Source organism: Pyrgilauda ruficollis, unplaced genomic scaffold, assembly GCF_017590135.1.
Source record: "Pyrgilauda ruficollis isolate IOZ18807 unplaced genomic scaffold, ASM1759013v1 scaffold11, whole genome shotgun sequence".
NCBI classification, from domain to species: Eukaryota; Metazoa; Chordata; class Aves; order Passeriformes; family Passeridae; genus Pyrgilauda; species Pyrgilauda ruficollis.
In genome coordinates this window covers 7389385-7404976 of record NW_024509210.1, presented here as the reverse complement: position 1 = coordinate 7404976, position 15592 = coordinate 7389385, and the positions used below count along the sequence as shown (strand labels likewise).

Here is a 15592-nt window from a genome sequence, read left to right as displayed (position 1 = left end):
ATGTGCGATTACTTTGTTTCCATCTTGCTTTTTAGGCATGCCCACAAGACTTAGCTTGTCCAAGTACACTCTTGTTAATGAGTGGTGATAAGGCAGTACTGCAGCAATTAAGATAGCCCTGCAGTGAGCAAGATAAGAAGGCTGGACCTTTTTGTGTTTGAAAGCTTTTTTTTTTTTTTGTCAAATCACTTCATTTGTCATGGTGCAATTTAAATGCCAAGTGAAGAGCTTGGTTTTGGCACCTTTGTGTTCTGGGTCATTCTGCAATTGAGTTAGCTCTTCTGTGAGAGCTCTGGTGCTTGCTGCTTTGTCTCCAGTTGAAAGGGTGTTTTTTTGGGGTAGATTGAGAATTGCACCTCTGCTGGGCCATGGCTGTTTCAGTGAAGTGAAACATGTGCGCTCTGCCAAAGCCTTTTATGTTGCATATGAGCTCACTGTCTCTCACTTGAATTGGGAGGGGAGGGTAAAATAGCTTTTAGCTGCTGTCATCTGGGTTTATCTTCTAAAGGTCTGTAGTTGTGTGTGACTCTTTAAGTGTTATTGGAGGCAAAACCAGAACTTGTCACTCCTCCTAAAGATTTGGCATTTTGCCCTGCACCTGGTCAAAAATTCTCTGCAGTTCTGGAAAAGAATTGATTTCATCTGTTTGAAAAATAAAGAGAAGACCCAGGTTAGCATAAGATTTTTCTTGGCTTTTTCTACATATGTTGTTTTCCAGGAACTTCTGAAAGAGCAATGCTGTGCCAGGAAGAGGAGAGAATGCACCACCAGGTGGTTTCCTGACCCTGAGAGGAAGAGTCTCTGAAGAGACAAGGATAGGAAGGAAGGGCTGCAGGCTGCTGATTGCTCTAGCATGGGTGGAGCTGCAGTGTAAAATAGGATTATCCAGGGAATGGGAAATGTGTTCTCTGTGAGAATATACAAAAACTGCATGCAATTCCTCTTGCTGCTGATCAGACCTAGGGACAGACTGACCCACAATCAGTTTGTGTTGCAAGAGTTGTCTTGCAGGAGCTGCCTACATCTGAGAAACAAATTAGCCCTGTTTTCTCAGTTGGTAGTGTGATTCTGGCAGCACAGTCATTGGAAGCACAGGAATTCAAAGTGTGACTGGGAATGGATGAATGGGTGATGCTTAGAAGTGGTCATTTGGGCACAGTGTCGCTGAGTTGGCATCAGTATTGTACATCTCAGCAGAGCCTACAGTTTGATGCAATATGTTTAAAAAGTGGATTTATCAGTTCTAAAGCAGGAATTAAGCAAATGCTGGTAAATAGTGTTTCAGTTTCAAAGAGGCACAGTAGAGCTGCTTTGTGTATGTTTCCATCTAAGCTTTCATGCAGTGTGTGCCTTAAAGGACTCTGCAGCGCAGTAGTGAATTGGGAAGTCCAGTTTGTTCTCGTTTACTTGTTATTCAGATTCTGGTGACAGGCAAATTTCAAATGCTGTGCTTTTTTTGAAATAGCTGACTAGCCTGCTCTTACCCTGGGAACACTTTTGGTTGTACTTGCTTCTTCTCAGCTGCCTGTTGTCCCATGCACTGAGCCATTTAGTTCAGTGAGCTGAAGGAGGTTAAAACCTGGCCTTTAGTTTAGGCAGGATCAGTTCCTGGTCTGCCTTGCAGCCATCACTTGGATGCCTCTGTGCAGGTGTGTTAGAGAGGGGATTTTCCTGAGGCTGGTTCTCTGTAAAGCGCTGGGCATGCTCAATCACACCAACGCCTGAGCTAGTTTGATCACCGTGGTGTGTTTTACAATGGTTTTCTGTGAGATACTTTAAAGTATCTTGCACATAGTCTTTGAAGCAAAAGGATTTAATTTCATTTTTTGTTTCATTACTATTTTACGTTGTTGCAAATTGCTTGTTTTGGTAATTGCACCTGTCAATGTAGTGGCTCTCTTTCTTCAAGTACCTCATAGTTTACTGGATTTTTGCTAGAGAAATTTTTTAATGTATCTGGTTTGGTTGCTTCTAGTGAAAATTTTGAATTGCTTGTCTTAGCTGAATTAGGTTTTAGATTTACCCACATTGTTTTAATGAGACTAAGTTTATTTTTCTTCTGATAAACTCTATTTTACTTGTAGCTAGTTTGCACAGATGCTTATGGAAATAAATTTGCAAAAGCACTATATTTTCTTGAAACTGAATGCTTCATAAAAACACAAGAGCAAAGTTCATGTTCAAAGGTGAGAATAATGCATACTAGTGAAAAATCTACTTAATCAAAAATCCGTTAAAATTTAATTAAGAAGGTAATTATAATGGAAGGCAGACAGTCTGAAGAGGTCACCCTATTTACAAATTCAATAGCACAATATTAGTATTTCTAGTACCCTTAATTTGTATACAGAGAGTGGAATATGTCTTCCCAATTATTTTTTCCACCTTGTTTTCTGTAGAGAAAATTTCCAAAGATCCAGCTGTCTGTGTAATTTACCTTGATTACTGCAAATTATACCAGCTGTCTTCATCTGTCTCCCAGCATTCCTGGAGCATTTGGAGAGAAAAGGATGAAGGATGCATCAATTACAAGCAATGTGCAACTTAATGACATACCAGTTTGATTACTGACTATTTTCCCTGCTTTTTCTGACCTGAAGATCACTGGGTTAAGATCTAGGGTTAATCTGGGTCAATATTCTGTTTATATTGATGTGGTTTTTAATAGTATTTTCCAAGTTATGTTTTGATCCAAATGATCCCTTTAGAGGTTCTTAGCTGATTCAGAATCCAAGGTGAGTAGTCATTGTGCTATTGCCTCTGGCAGTTTATTTAGTACTGCTTTGTCCAGTTCTAGCTCCATGTGTCAGTGGTGGTTTTGGTTGCTTGATCTTGAAAACCCAGAAAACACATCTAATTTTTTTTTTTCTAATTTTAGCTAGCTGGAGTGGCCTTCCTTGCAGCTGGTCTGTGGGCATGGAGTGAAAAGGTAAGTATAGATATGACTGGTCATATTTCAGTGGCTGCCTTCTCCTGCTCCAGTAAAACTACTTCCTCAGGAAGCAGCAAAAGTTAAATGTAACATCTGAACTCAGGAGCATGCTCAAATAATCTAAACTAAGTTTAGTTGGAATTGGGTTCTTGTCCCTGATCAGGAATTAAGCTGTGACTCTTGATATTCAGAGTTTTTTTATGAACTTGCAAGAGCAGGACGCTGGGCAGAATTCAGCCTTTATGAACAGGTTCTCTTTCAAAAGCATGTTTTCTAAAATCTGCATTTCTCTACTCACCTCCTTTTATTGCAAACAAATATTTGTGAGGGGTATGAGCTGTCTTTATATGTTAAAAAGCACCACTAAATCTAAATGTGTGTCTTCAAAATACTTCAGAAAGATGCTCCCAGTCTGTTGGCCGTCTGTTGTCCACTTTATTCCCCAAGGAGTGCTTAAATGATTGTGTTTCCATGTAGAGGAACAAATCTGGGGAACATTATGTAGCTGAATAACTTATTTTTAGCAAAGGTTTCTTGTAGCTAAGAAACTTCCTCAGCTGAAGGAAGTTATAGGCACATGTGCTCAGGGTTCTTCTGTTACAGGAGAACAGAATGATGCAGGTATGGAAATGAATGGTTCCCCCACTGAATGGCTGTAAAAGTATGGGTTTAATGAATCCAAGCACTAGGAGAAAGTGACCATTACTGGATTCACTGCTCTGCATCTCAATCAGGACTGGAGGGCAGGTGCCCTCGCTGTTCAGTTGTGCCATGAAGTAGTAAGACTTCAATTACCATCACATGTTCACTTTTCCTTAATTGAAGTGGTTCCATACAGCAGCTGTCCACATGCAGAGAGATTCTGAGATTCCTCTGCTTTTTGGAAGTGAGTGTTATGGTGCTTTTAATTGAGGTATTTATTCTCCTCCCTGCTCCCCATGTGCTTGCACACATTCTCATAACTAGATTAGTGCTGTCATTGCTGTGTAGTAAGCAACCTATCTCGACACACAAATGCATTTGACTCCTATTTTGCTGTTACAAAAGAGTTTTCCTTCCAACCCTTTAAGCAGGATGTTAAACTTGCCTTGAATTTGTATTCTCTAAAGTTCATTCTTCTGTTTTGTATACAAGCACATAGGATCTGTGTGGTTGGAGACTAATATCTCCATTTGCCAAACTGGCTTTATGGTAACATGAAGTTACTAAAAGGCAAAGGCAGACTCTTTCTCTCTTTATTTTTGGAACTTTGCCTGAGCTCTTTCTGCTCTCTGTGCTATCTTGCAAATAAATGCTTCAAAGCCTTTCCTGTGCTTTTGAACTTCTGAATGGCTCATGAAATGTGTTCGTTATTTTTATGTCAGTTGTTCTGTGCTATGTTTTCAGTCTTTCAGAGTAGTGCCATTCTTCAGCCAATCGTGCCTGTATTTTACAGATAAACATCTCGGTGAACAATAGATGGGAAGTAAGAGAAAAACTTTGCAGAACTGAGCTGCAGTGGTAAACCCAAACTACAGGTGGTGGAAGAGTACTGAACATCCTGTCTCTTACCATAACATGAAGTACATTAGATCCATTTAATTTCTCTGGTTTTGTCTCTCCTCTTTGCGCATTAGAACTACAGATTAATTCCTCAGCAGTCTTTTTCTCTGGCTTCTCTTTTGGCTGATAATACATTGAAATGAGACTGCTGGTTTGTGAGAAGTGTTGAAAATACTACATGGAAGAATGTTATCATTGTGACTCCTGTTTCTTGATTAAGATCCAATCTCTCTGACTGGTGTATCTAATTGACCTATCCTTATGATTTTGTAACTGGCTTTGGTTATTCTGAACAGTCACATAAAAGTTAACTTGCATAAAATTTTAAGAGTCAATATCTGTCAAACAACAGATGCTGCAAAAGTCACAAAGAGTGAATTGTTGTCAAGTGTTGGTAGAAACAAGGCACTGAACCCTCTTACCAGGAAAATAGTTTTTGTTAGAATGGTTTCAAGGAGGACACAAAGGAAGATCTGAGAAACTAGAGACTGGTCAGCCTAACTTCATTCCAGCAAGTTCATGGCTAATAACAAATGGAGAGGGTACAGTCAGTGTTCAAGACTGTTGCTTAGAGCAACTTCAAGGGTATGGAGGAATAAGTCGCTGTTCTGTGTAACTGAAAGAAAGACTTAAAGTGTGAGCTTTGTTATGGAATGTCTGACACTGAGTGCAGGTATCAGGCTGCACTCCTGTGCACCTGAGGAAATCCATGTTGTAAAGGGCAGCCTGTTTGTACCAGGTGCAGATGGCACAGTCAGGATTGTCTTTAGCAAAATGGGTGTGGTGGAGTGAGGGTTTTCTGAATTAATTCCATTGTTTCCTTCCTTCACGATTTTTGACTTAACATCCTTTTTAAGGCAAAATTCCCATAACCCTCTTTTTAAAAGAGCATGTTGTAAACATGAAGTGTGAATGTGAAGAAAGTGTTTTGGACCAGTGACATCTGAGGTTGAATAATAAAACCCAGTTCCTGCCAACTTTTATTTGTAGCATGCTTTGATCAGAGGAAATTGTCTTCCAAAAAATGTTGCTTGAGCACGTGAGATTGTCTGAAAAGAAAAAGCTTGAGTTTGGGGGGTGGGAAGGAGATGGCTGGCAATGGTTATGAATGTTTCAGGACCCTGTCACACGGTGTTTGGCTTCACAGCATGTTGATTCTTCAAGGATGCTGCATTAGCCCATCTGATCCTGAGGGGTGTTTCGTGACTGTGGGGTCTGAGCCAAGGTTTGATTAGGTGGGACTCCCATAATTAACCAGGTAGACCAAGTTTGTTAGCTGTGAGGTGTAACAGTTTTTAAAAATGAAAGTGTGTAACTGGTAAAACATTATCAACAAACCAGGACCATTTTGTAATAGCTTGTTTCAGCTGTTAGTCACCAGCTGTTATAAGGCAATTCGGGGTGCTACGGTTTAATTATTTTTTTCCTTTTCATCCCATCAGCCAGTTTTAATATAAACAACTCTGTCTTGCTGTTGCCAAATTAACAGCTCTGACAGAATCTGTTATGGAACATGCTATGAAAGAAGATGGAGTCTTGTGGAATGCTGCAGTACTGTTAATCAATGTCTTCAGCTGATGGAGTTTCTCCAAGGGCATATTTTCTTCTAATGCTGTAGATTTTATTTTTGTTAAGTAAGCAGTTGAATAAGAAGTGATAGGGATTTTTCCAAGGTGTTATCTTGGGATGTATATCCTTTACACTTTATTCTAGAACACATACCTGGAAGAAAGATGGTAATTTGCATTTTATTGAAAGAGTTGGGCAGCTTATTGCAGGTCTCTCTGATATTTTTCTCTTACACCAAACATGGTTACCTTGAGAATATACTTTATAAAGAAAAAAAATAGTGGACATGTGATGATGGGATGTTGTGCTGTGTTGTTCTTTGCTATTTCTTTGTTTCAAAGTGAAACTATTTCCTTATTAAAATGTTCTGTGTATTGTTGATGGTTGCATGATAAACACTCAGATTCCTGCAAGGCTGTCTGGGTGTCCCTGCAAATCATTCTCATGAAGAGTTTGCTGTTTGTCCCTTCTGTGTTCTGCATGTTCCATCTTGTTCTTGCACATCCCACAGGAATCCTGTTATGTGTATTTGATGGAATTTTAATGGTAGCTGGTGTGATAACTTTTTCAAACCTAATCTAGAAAGTATAAGGAAGGTTTTCACTGTGTTAGCATTGCTTTCACATACATTTAGCAATTTAACACACAGGCTTCGTAGCAAAGATTATTGTCAAGATAAGTGGTTTCTGGATAGTTAACAAAAAAGAAAATATTGCTTCTATGTTAGGCAGATTGCAAATATAGAGAATGGATAACTGCTTTTGGTATAAGAATTTTTATCAGGGGTGAAAGGGGGAGTGTTTAGATTATACTTTCATATTTCTAAAAGAGTTTGGAGGAGCACTACTAAGACTCTTTGGCACTAAAAAGAAAGGTTGTAACTAAAAAGAGGGGGTTAAAATATGCTTCCCTTGAAAACAAAAAAAAGATTACTTCCTTCTTTCAGATGTTATCCTGTAAGGTGCTTTTTCCTAAGAATGTCTTTCCCTTTCTCCCACTTAAACATTAGGATTGGAAAAGTATTCTTAATATATTTTTTAGACCATGATACTGGAGTGCCCTTCTGATTGATGCATTTCAAGTTGATATAAAACATTAATTCTTTTACCTTGAAAGTAAATGAACATTCAGTGTAGAATTGAGCTTTTGGCACCATCTTGTGGAATTCTGTTTGGCAAATAGATGTAGGAGGGTGTAGCCTGAGAAACTGACTAAAAGAATTGCTAGCTATAACTTTAATACTTCTCTGCTGAGGTGAATAGAACTGGTATTGCCAATGACCATTTTACAGCAAGACTTTTTTTGTTGGTGTCATTGTTGGCAAGTTCAAGGGTTTGCAACCAGTTCATTCGGAATCATGTGGAAATCGTCCAGAAGGAATGCTGAGTGAGTAACATGCTTGCAGTGGTCACATTCTGTTCTGTTGTTTTCTTTTAGGGTGTATTGTCTGATCTGACAAAGGTGACTGGTCTTCATGGTCTGGACCCAGTGGTGCTTGTCTTAGTGGTGGGAATAGTGATGTTTACTTTGGGATTTGCTGGTTGTGTGGGAGCACTGAGAGAAAACATCTGCCTGCTGAAGTTTGTAAGTAACATCATTACATGAGGGAATTATTATATGTGTGAAAGTTGCAAATGATGAAGAGCTGGGAGCAAACCCAGATAATTAATAATAGAATTTGGTTTGTGGCAAAGTGTATGGTAAACTTGCTGCCTTGACAAACCTCTCAGTAATGGTATTGAAAGCAGGGTGGTTCCAGCTTATCTATTTTCCTCTTTCTGGAGCATGTTCTTCCCTGCCTTTTTTAATTTGTTCTGCTCTGCAGTAATGTTATAGGAGGTATATGAGAATCTGACATCGTGTTGTTATGGAACATGCTTAATCAGTTAGGAATCACTGAAAGGATATAATATAGTGGGACAAAATCCCTTAAAAACTTCTCAAGTTTCTTGTACATGTTGGCAAAACTTTGGGGCTTCAGTGACTGACGTAAAATTTCTTAAATGGTTGTTTTTATACTGAGACCTCTTCTTTGTTTTAGATCTGAAAACAGCTAAGCTGGACAAAAAATTCCAACTGAAAAGAATTAGAAACAATCCAAGAATTAATAAAAACTTCTTTAGCCCTGTGTTTAACAGATTCTCATTTATTGTTTTCACTGCTGTGAAAAATGACTTTGTCTGATGCTCTTTTTACTGTCAAGTTCAGGTGACAACAACAAAAGGATAATTCTGCCTCTTGGGGTTTCTTTACCTTGTATTCTCACTGTGCTCAGTGTCTGTACTGAATCAAAATTTGAACCCAATTCTGTGTCTGTTTTTGGTGGTATAGGGTTGCATTCAAAATGAATTCATATTTTCTAATTTAGGACTTTTTTTTTTACAGTTCTGTGGAACAATTGTGTTTATATTCCTGTTGGAGCTGGCAGTAGCAGTTATGGCTTTCCTGTTCCAGGACTGGGTGAGGGACAGGGTAAAAGAATTCTTTGAGAATAACATTAAATCCTACAGAGATGACATTGACCTCCAGAACATCATTGATTCGCTACAGAGAATTGTAAGTTCATATCTTTTTACTTCTTTGATGCCTTCTGGGAGAATATAGATTTTCATGTTTTCATTTTTTAAATAGAATTATAATAATTTGTAGCTAATTGTACTGTGTTACAGATGTGCTGGTTTTCTTCCTTCTGTGTTGAAAGCAGCAGGGAGGAAAGATCTCCTGAGATCCAGGCTTGTTCTGATGTCTGTTTTGGAAGCCTCTCTCAGGCGTGCATCTGCCTTTGACCTTTCTCATTTACTGCCCTTTCCCTTGCTCCCTAAGAAAAAAGCTTTCTCTTAAAAAAAATTGTGCAATGGAACTGATTGTAAGACAATTACATCCAAAATGATAATTTTTATGATTTTGCTTGACGTGTTGACACCTGTTTCCAGGAGCAGTATTCCAGATGTATTGCTTTGATTTCACAGAGCTTTGTTTTCATGTCTATTCCTTTTTCACTCTGCTGTTGTCATTGGTTCTGCACAGACTTAGGGATGGTGAGGATTTGTAAACAAACACTTACTGTTTTGAGGTATTTTAGAGACAATTTAGCCACTGTACAAACTTGTGGAATGTATTTATCTGCTGCAGAACCATTGCTGTGGTGCCCAAGGTCCAGAAGACTGGGACTTCAACATATACTTTGACTGCAAGAGTGAAAGCAAAAGTCGTGAGAAGTGTGGAGTTCCTTTTTCCTGTTGTATACCTGATCCTGCTGTAAGTTGTTTCCTGGCTTTGTTTTTGCCCTGAGATTGTCAAGTTATAGCAGGAAGTACTTCCTGAATTAGGTGTTGAAGGGTTTTGAGGTGTCCTAAATGACCAAAAATCACTCTTGTGCAGAGAAACTTTTTTTGTGTTTGTTACATTCTTTTTAGAGTCCAAATGTGGCAGCCTGTTAACTGAAAATGTGTTTGTCACCAGGAATTCAAGCCATTTTAGTATGGTTTGGGTCTGAAGCACTGATGGCTGGCTTGTTTTTATTCCCAGTGTGTTGTTTTCTTGGATCCCTAGCCTTTTTCTGGCTTGTAAAGAGCTAAGAGCTCTAAGAGTGTGTTTACCCAGTTGGAATTCATGTTTCACCACCCCTCTGCCAGACAGGCAGGAGTAACTCATTTGCTGCTTGTTTGTCAGTAATTAGTGAAGTTCTCATGTATGAAGTTGAAAGCTTCTGAGTGAGTCCTTGGTTTTGGCAAGGTTTGGGTGCTTATTGGTTAATTTGTTTTACTAAACTTTGTGAAACATTTGAGCCTTACAGCAGATGCCAAAATGTGGAGGTAGGGGCTGACTTATAGTGCTTTATGATATTACTGGGAATACTTACAACTTAAAATCCATCCAGCAATCCTTGTGCTGAGAGAGCCATTGGCAAGTTATATTTAATACCTGGTAGGCTTCTGATTGTATTGGAAATCAGCCAAGGAAAGCCTTTGTCAGGGACATATTCCATGTTCAGATTCCCCAGTAATTGTTTTCTAGCTTAGTTTGGGGCAGTACTGTTCGACTGCAGGTTTTTCTGTTGCCTCCTTAAATATAGCACCAGCAAAAGGATGCTTTAGTCTGTTTAATGTGAGATTCTGTTATTAATATTTCAATAAAACTTAGTATAAATTTCATAAATGCAGGTGTCTCACCTGTGTGCTGGCAGTCCAGTTTTCATTTTAAAAAGTTACTAGTTGAATGCCAAGTGATAGAAGCAGCTGAGATTTCTGGTGCAGGATATCACCTGATGTCATCCATAGTACACACCTTTGCTTTGTCATTAATTTTCTTTTGTTCTGCTAGGGTTTTGCTTGTTTTTCCTAAAAATGCTTTTAAAAATGCCTGGCTCTGACAATTGATCTGTTTATGGATATAAAAGATAGAAAAACTTACTGTGAACAAAAGTGAGTACAAGTAAATCGATTTGTTTATTTAAAATCTCTTTTGCTTTGCAGCAAAAAGTTGTGAATACACAGTGTGGCTATGACATCAGAAAGAAGGTAAGGTGCTGTCATGTTCTCTGCCTGCATAGACAAAATGAAAAGTGGTGGGATTGCTGATAGATTTGTCAGCTCAAAATTCTAGGAACTAATAGCAGTGCCACATCATACTACAAGTAGAGCAAGGTAGACGTTGTCCTTCGTTTAAAGTAACCTACTGTGGGAGGGGAGAGAAAACAAGTGGGAACAGGTGAGGGGAAAGGTGGGTTTCAAAAAGGGATAGGATGTGGATTTCAAGTGTGCATTTCAAGTACCAGTTGTAATAGTCTGTCTGCTGATCTGTTGTTTGCTAATTTGACCATGTGTTATCTGCTAATTCTATCGTGTTTCTAATAAACAGGATTTTCAGGAAGATACAAATATCAGTGTCTGGCATTCTCTGATTCAGATGTGTCTTTTTGAAGTGTGGTTAAAAACTTTAGTGCAAAAGTGACAAAACATTAGCTTAGCTAGATCATGTGATTGATCTTATAGTAAACTTGAGCAGAAAAGTAATATTCTTATTCTTCCTTTCTACATTCAGAGCAAAAGTCAGTGGGATGATCAGATTTTTGTCAAAGGATGTATCCATGCACTTGAAGCTTGGTTACCCCGAAATATCTACATTGTTGCAGGTGTCTTCATAGCTATCTCACTGCTCCAGGTTAGTTATTGTTCTGATTCTTTGAAAGAAATGTCATGTTTGCAGACAAAGACCTACTGAAGGTAAAAGCAGTTATGGAGAGAGGTAAAATAAATATTTTGAATGTGGATTGTTTAGGTATGGTAAGAGGATGGCAGAAACACCAATTATAGTAAAGGGGAGTTAGTGTGAAAACACCTGTTGCACAAAGCACTGAAAGTTATTATAAAAATACAGTGCAGTAATAATAGTGTGTGATAATTGGGATATATATAGTGTAATATTAATGTGGTCATATGTAATATATGATTATTATATAAAATACTCCCTGTGTTTCCATGTCACTAAGGAGGGGTTATCTGCTCCAGCCTTCTATCACAAACCTGGACTAAGATACAGCCTTGTCCTTCATGCTGTAGGTAACCTACACTGGCTAACCTAGAGTGGTTGTAGCATGCTGCCCAAAAAGGTTGGGAATGTAAGAGCAGGTAAACAGGTGATCAGGTTGCAAATGTGATGTTAGCAGAACTGGATGGAAGATGGTGACTTCTGTTACCTCATCAGTGCTTGGTGCATCAGAGAGGGAGCCGAAACTCTCAGTAAAGCACGTTACATTGCTGCCTTCAAGGTGGATGCTGCTTTCATTGTGGCAGTTGTTTGCACTGTGTTAATTTCCATGCTATGAAATTCCTTCGTTCAGTGGTAAACAATAAACTTTAAATTCTGCTACAGAAAGTATTTTCCATGTAATTGACAATAGTTAGGTCTTCTGCTAGTACTCTATACCCAAGAAGTTCGGACCATTACGACAGGAGTGTAGCTTAGGGTTTGATATATTCTTATCACCATCTGCTGATAATGCTTCCATGGGATTGAGAAATGCTGTGCTAAGAACAGCATCTCTTGCTAGAAAGATGGTCAAGACACAAAGTTCAATCTTTTGGCAGTGTGTTGATTGACTATGTTGTTCTCTATCTGTGTCCCAAGGCTCTGTAAAACCACTTTCAGTTATTTGTATTTTCCAATTAGGTCTTGTGCATTAAGCTATTCTATTGTGGGACTGAGAATTAGACATAATCTACATTTAAATGACTGCATTTAAATGAAATCTTTTAGCTTTCCAAAACTTCACCCCAGTTTTATATTATTGTTAAGAATGTTTTAGGAAATTGGCTGAGTTACAAGTTTATTCTCAGTTTGTAAAGGAAGATTTCCCTGAGAACGGACATGAATGTTAAAATTTGAAATTTAAAATGTCTCTGAATAATCTGGGACTACTCTGTTGTCTGTGACAAGAATTTCATTTTAGCACAGGTAATGGTACATTCTGTCTGTATTTAAAAAAATTGATCTGAAAACTGGGTTGTTATTCAAATTGTGGAACAAATGCAAATGTCTGCTTTGTTGCTTTAGCAGTAGGTAAGCATGGGTGTTTATGACACTCAGACTTGGTTAAGTGGATTTGTTCTAGCTCTAAGGCATCTGAAAGCTTATTATTTTGGAGGCTGCTGAAGTTTTACATGAAAGCATCTTTCTCATGAGTTTTATTACCTGCAGGATTCTGTTGCCTTTATTACCTTTTAGTAATAGCTGTGCTTTGATGGATGATCTTGGCTATGAAATGGTATCTGAACCTGCCAACAAACATATTGCAGACTGGTGCATAACAAGTGTTTTATGTCACAAAATGGTATATTTTTTATCTTTTTAGATTTTTGGGATTTTCCTAGCCAGGACATTGATTTCTGATATTGAAGCTGTAAAAGCAAGTAATGCCTTCTGAATATGAAAGCAGACCCATGTTGCAAGACAGTGTATGTTAACATTATTGATTGGACACCAAGGCAGAAGAAAAGCATGGACTGTGAAATACTCCTGTTGTTAAAAGCCTTACGTGGATTTTTTTTTAATCCTGTTCATGGTTTCTGTTAGAAGCTGTTACAAAAAACAATCACCAAACACACCCTGTCTACCTTTTTTCTAACAAGACAACTCAGCGCACCAGCGTTGATCTCTGAGGAAGAAATGGAATTTCCCAAGACATTGGGAGAACAGATTTTAGAGACTGCAGCAGGGAGCCATGAAACTGCTGTCAACCCTTTCCTTGAAGGATTGCTAAGAAGATTGTTCTGTCTTCACTCCTGTCTTGTCTTAAAATGTAATCTTTTCAAATGTCTCATGCTGATTTCTTCAGAACCTTGCAATCATATTAATCTCTCCAGTAGACTTTTCCAGTTGTTTTTGGCAACATATCCAGTAACAATAATTGGAAATTGGGAAAACAATCACAAAATGTCTAGACCTTCAGTTGATTTTACGTTGTGCAAACCCCATACTGTTTTGAAAAATGCAAGCCGGCTCCTGAGATGAGAAAAACCGGACTATCTGTAGCATTAAGTCTTACAAATCTCCATTTCAGGCAAGAGGGTGTAAAGCCCTGATGCTGTTTCCTGTCTGAGAAAAATGTAAATATTCTTTATTTATAGAAGAAAAACCTCTTTAAAAATGCTTATCCTTTCAATGATCAGTAATATCTTTAAAGAGTGCTGTCTGCATACACTTCAGAATGCTGCTTGTTTCATTAGGCAGCAAGCATGCTGTGCTAGCTGTTGATGGCTTTTGTTATTCCTCTAGTTTCTCTCACAACTATGTTGATCTTCACAAGTCTTAACTGCCGCTACTAGGACTGATGAAATACTTACAAATTCAGTGTTAATCCTTACTGAAATATGGTTTTAAATAAGGAAGTACAGATTTAGCAAAATATTAAAATTGTTGAATTTTAAAGTCTTGTATAAAGCTATTGAGCCATCAATTCTGCCCAGTTCATGGTTCAAATGTGAATCAAAATGCAGTGAAGCAGAATGATTTCTTCAGTCATTTTCTACATGAAGCTGAATTAGTCCTCCTTATGTCGGGGTTTTTGTTTTAATCAAGAGAAAAGTAAACTCTTCTTCCAGTCCTCCCTTTGTGGGGGTTAGTAGATGGATCTGTCGGTCAGTAGGAGTTCCAGTCTCTTCTGTAAGACTTTGGTGTTGTACCCTTAGCTGTAAGGTGAAAGTCTGGCTGAAAAGTTTTTGGAAGTAGCTGTAGCTGTCAGTCTTACTGCAGGCCATGTAACTAACATCATTTACTGCTTCCAGTGACACCAGGTTTTTCAGGGAGAGCTGGTTCACTTACAGTGCCTAATGCAGTGTAAATCTTAGAAAAGTATCTATTTTTATAATGCTATTTTACTATATGTAGTGTGCCTGAAGGATTTAATACCTGTATTTCTAAAGTATATGGCTTTCTTTGGAAGCCAAGCTTTTAAATATATTATGTCCTTTTTTTCTATTATGCATGTATTAACGAACATCTCACTGGCAAAAGTTGATCAACAGTAAGAATCTTTGTGTCTGGTGGATTGTCCAGACATCCTTCTAGCTTGTAATCTGTGAAGCACTTCAGACAGTGCTCATGTGTACTTCAGTTTTCATACTTCTTTTTCTGGCCAGTGATTGAGACACAACAGGAAAAGGAAGCTTGTCTAAGGATGGCTGATTTCCTTACAGTAGCAGAGAATAGTCTGCTATTAACTCATCTGAAAACCTGAAAGTGAAATGGCTGGAAGTACACCGTGACTTTTTAAATTTGGTATACAACAAGAAAACAATAGCAGTAGATCACTGAGGGGAGAGCAGGAGGCATTTCTTCTGTAAAGCTGTGAATTTGAGGTCTGCATTACCTATTTGTTGAATCTGATCCATGAGGAGCAGCCAGAAATGTGTGATTGTACTACAACTTAAAACTTGGTAAGCAGCAGAGCAGTGGCCAGCAAACTTTGCTTTAAATTCTGGTGCTTAAAACTTTGCAACACCTCATCAGCCAACTTACTTGGTTAAGGTTATGTGTGGTAATCTGATGTATGTAAAATCAGAGAAGGAAGATTGTTATTTGGAGCTTTTTAGTCGTAAAACATTGCATTGAAAAACCAGCTAGGGAGTACACTTCCCTTTGCCAGTTTTTGACACAGCCAGCTCCTAATGCTGGGAAGGAATTCCAGGGATTTGGTGAAAATCATTCTGGTGTCAAAGATGGCTGTGGAGTTCTTGCACTGAAATTAGCTGCCGACAAAAGCCAGCATTACAGATTAGGATTCCAGGGTCTGCAAATCTTGCCAAGTTACCTGAAGACTAATTAATACTTGGTTTTTTTCAAGTACTGTTTGTATGCAAACCAGAATTTAACTGAAATATTCTTTCCACCATTTGTTCTTAATGGCTTTGGCTGTATTAACACCAGCCTTTGTATCAGTGTTTCAGTTATTTGGAACTGAATTTGAGAGAAGTTCAGTTTATTTGATGACCTTTAAATTCATGGAGTGATTTGTCTTTTTTGCCACTGTGGATAGACTTCTCTGTGCTT

General features: G+C 38.3%; 1 protein-coding gene across 2 annotated transcripts in view; it reads left to right on the top strand.

Moving 5' to 3' along the window:
- The window catches only part of TSPAN14 (tetraspanin 14), a 30729-nt gene extending 16757 nt beyond the window's left edge, over positions 1 to 13972 (top strand). For both annotated transcript variants that reach the window (XM_041474978.1, XM_041474969.1), the window contains exons 3-9: positions 2879 to 2929; positions 7481 to 7627; positions 8429 to 8599; positions 9176 to 9301; positions 10519 to 10563; positions 11087 to 11206; positions 12897 to 13972. In XM_041474978.1, coding sequence (XP_041330912.1) covers positions 2879 to 2929; positions 7481 to 7627; positions 8429 to 8599; positions 9176 to 9301; positions 10519 to 10563; positions 11087 to 11206; positions 12897 to 12968 — 732 coding nt within the window. In that variant the 3' untranslated portion in view covers positions 12969 to 13972. The remainder of the gene's footprint in view (positions 1 to 2878; positions 2930 to 7480; positions 7628 to 8428; positions 8600 to 9175; positions 9302 to 10518; positions 10564 to 11086; positions 11207 to 12896) is intronic.
- The last annotated feature ends 1620 nt before the right edge of the window (positions 13973 to 15592 follow it).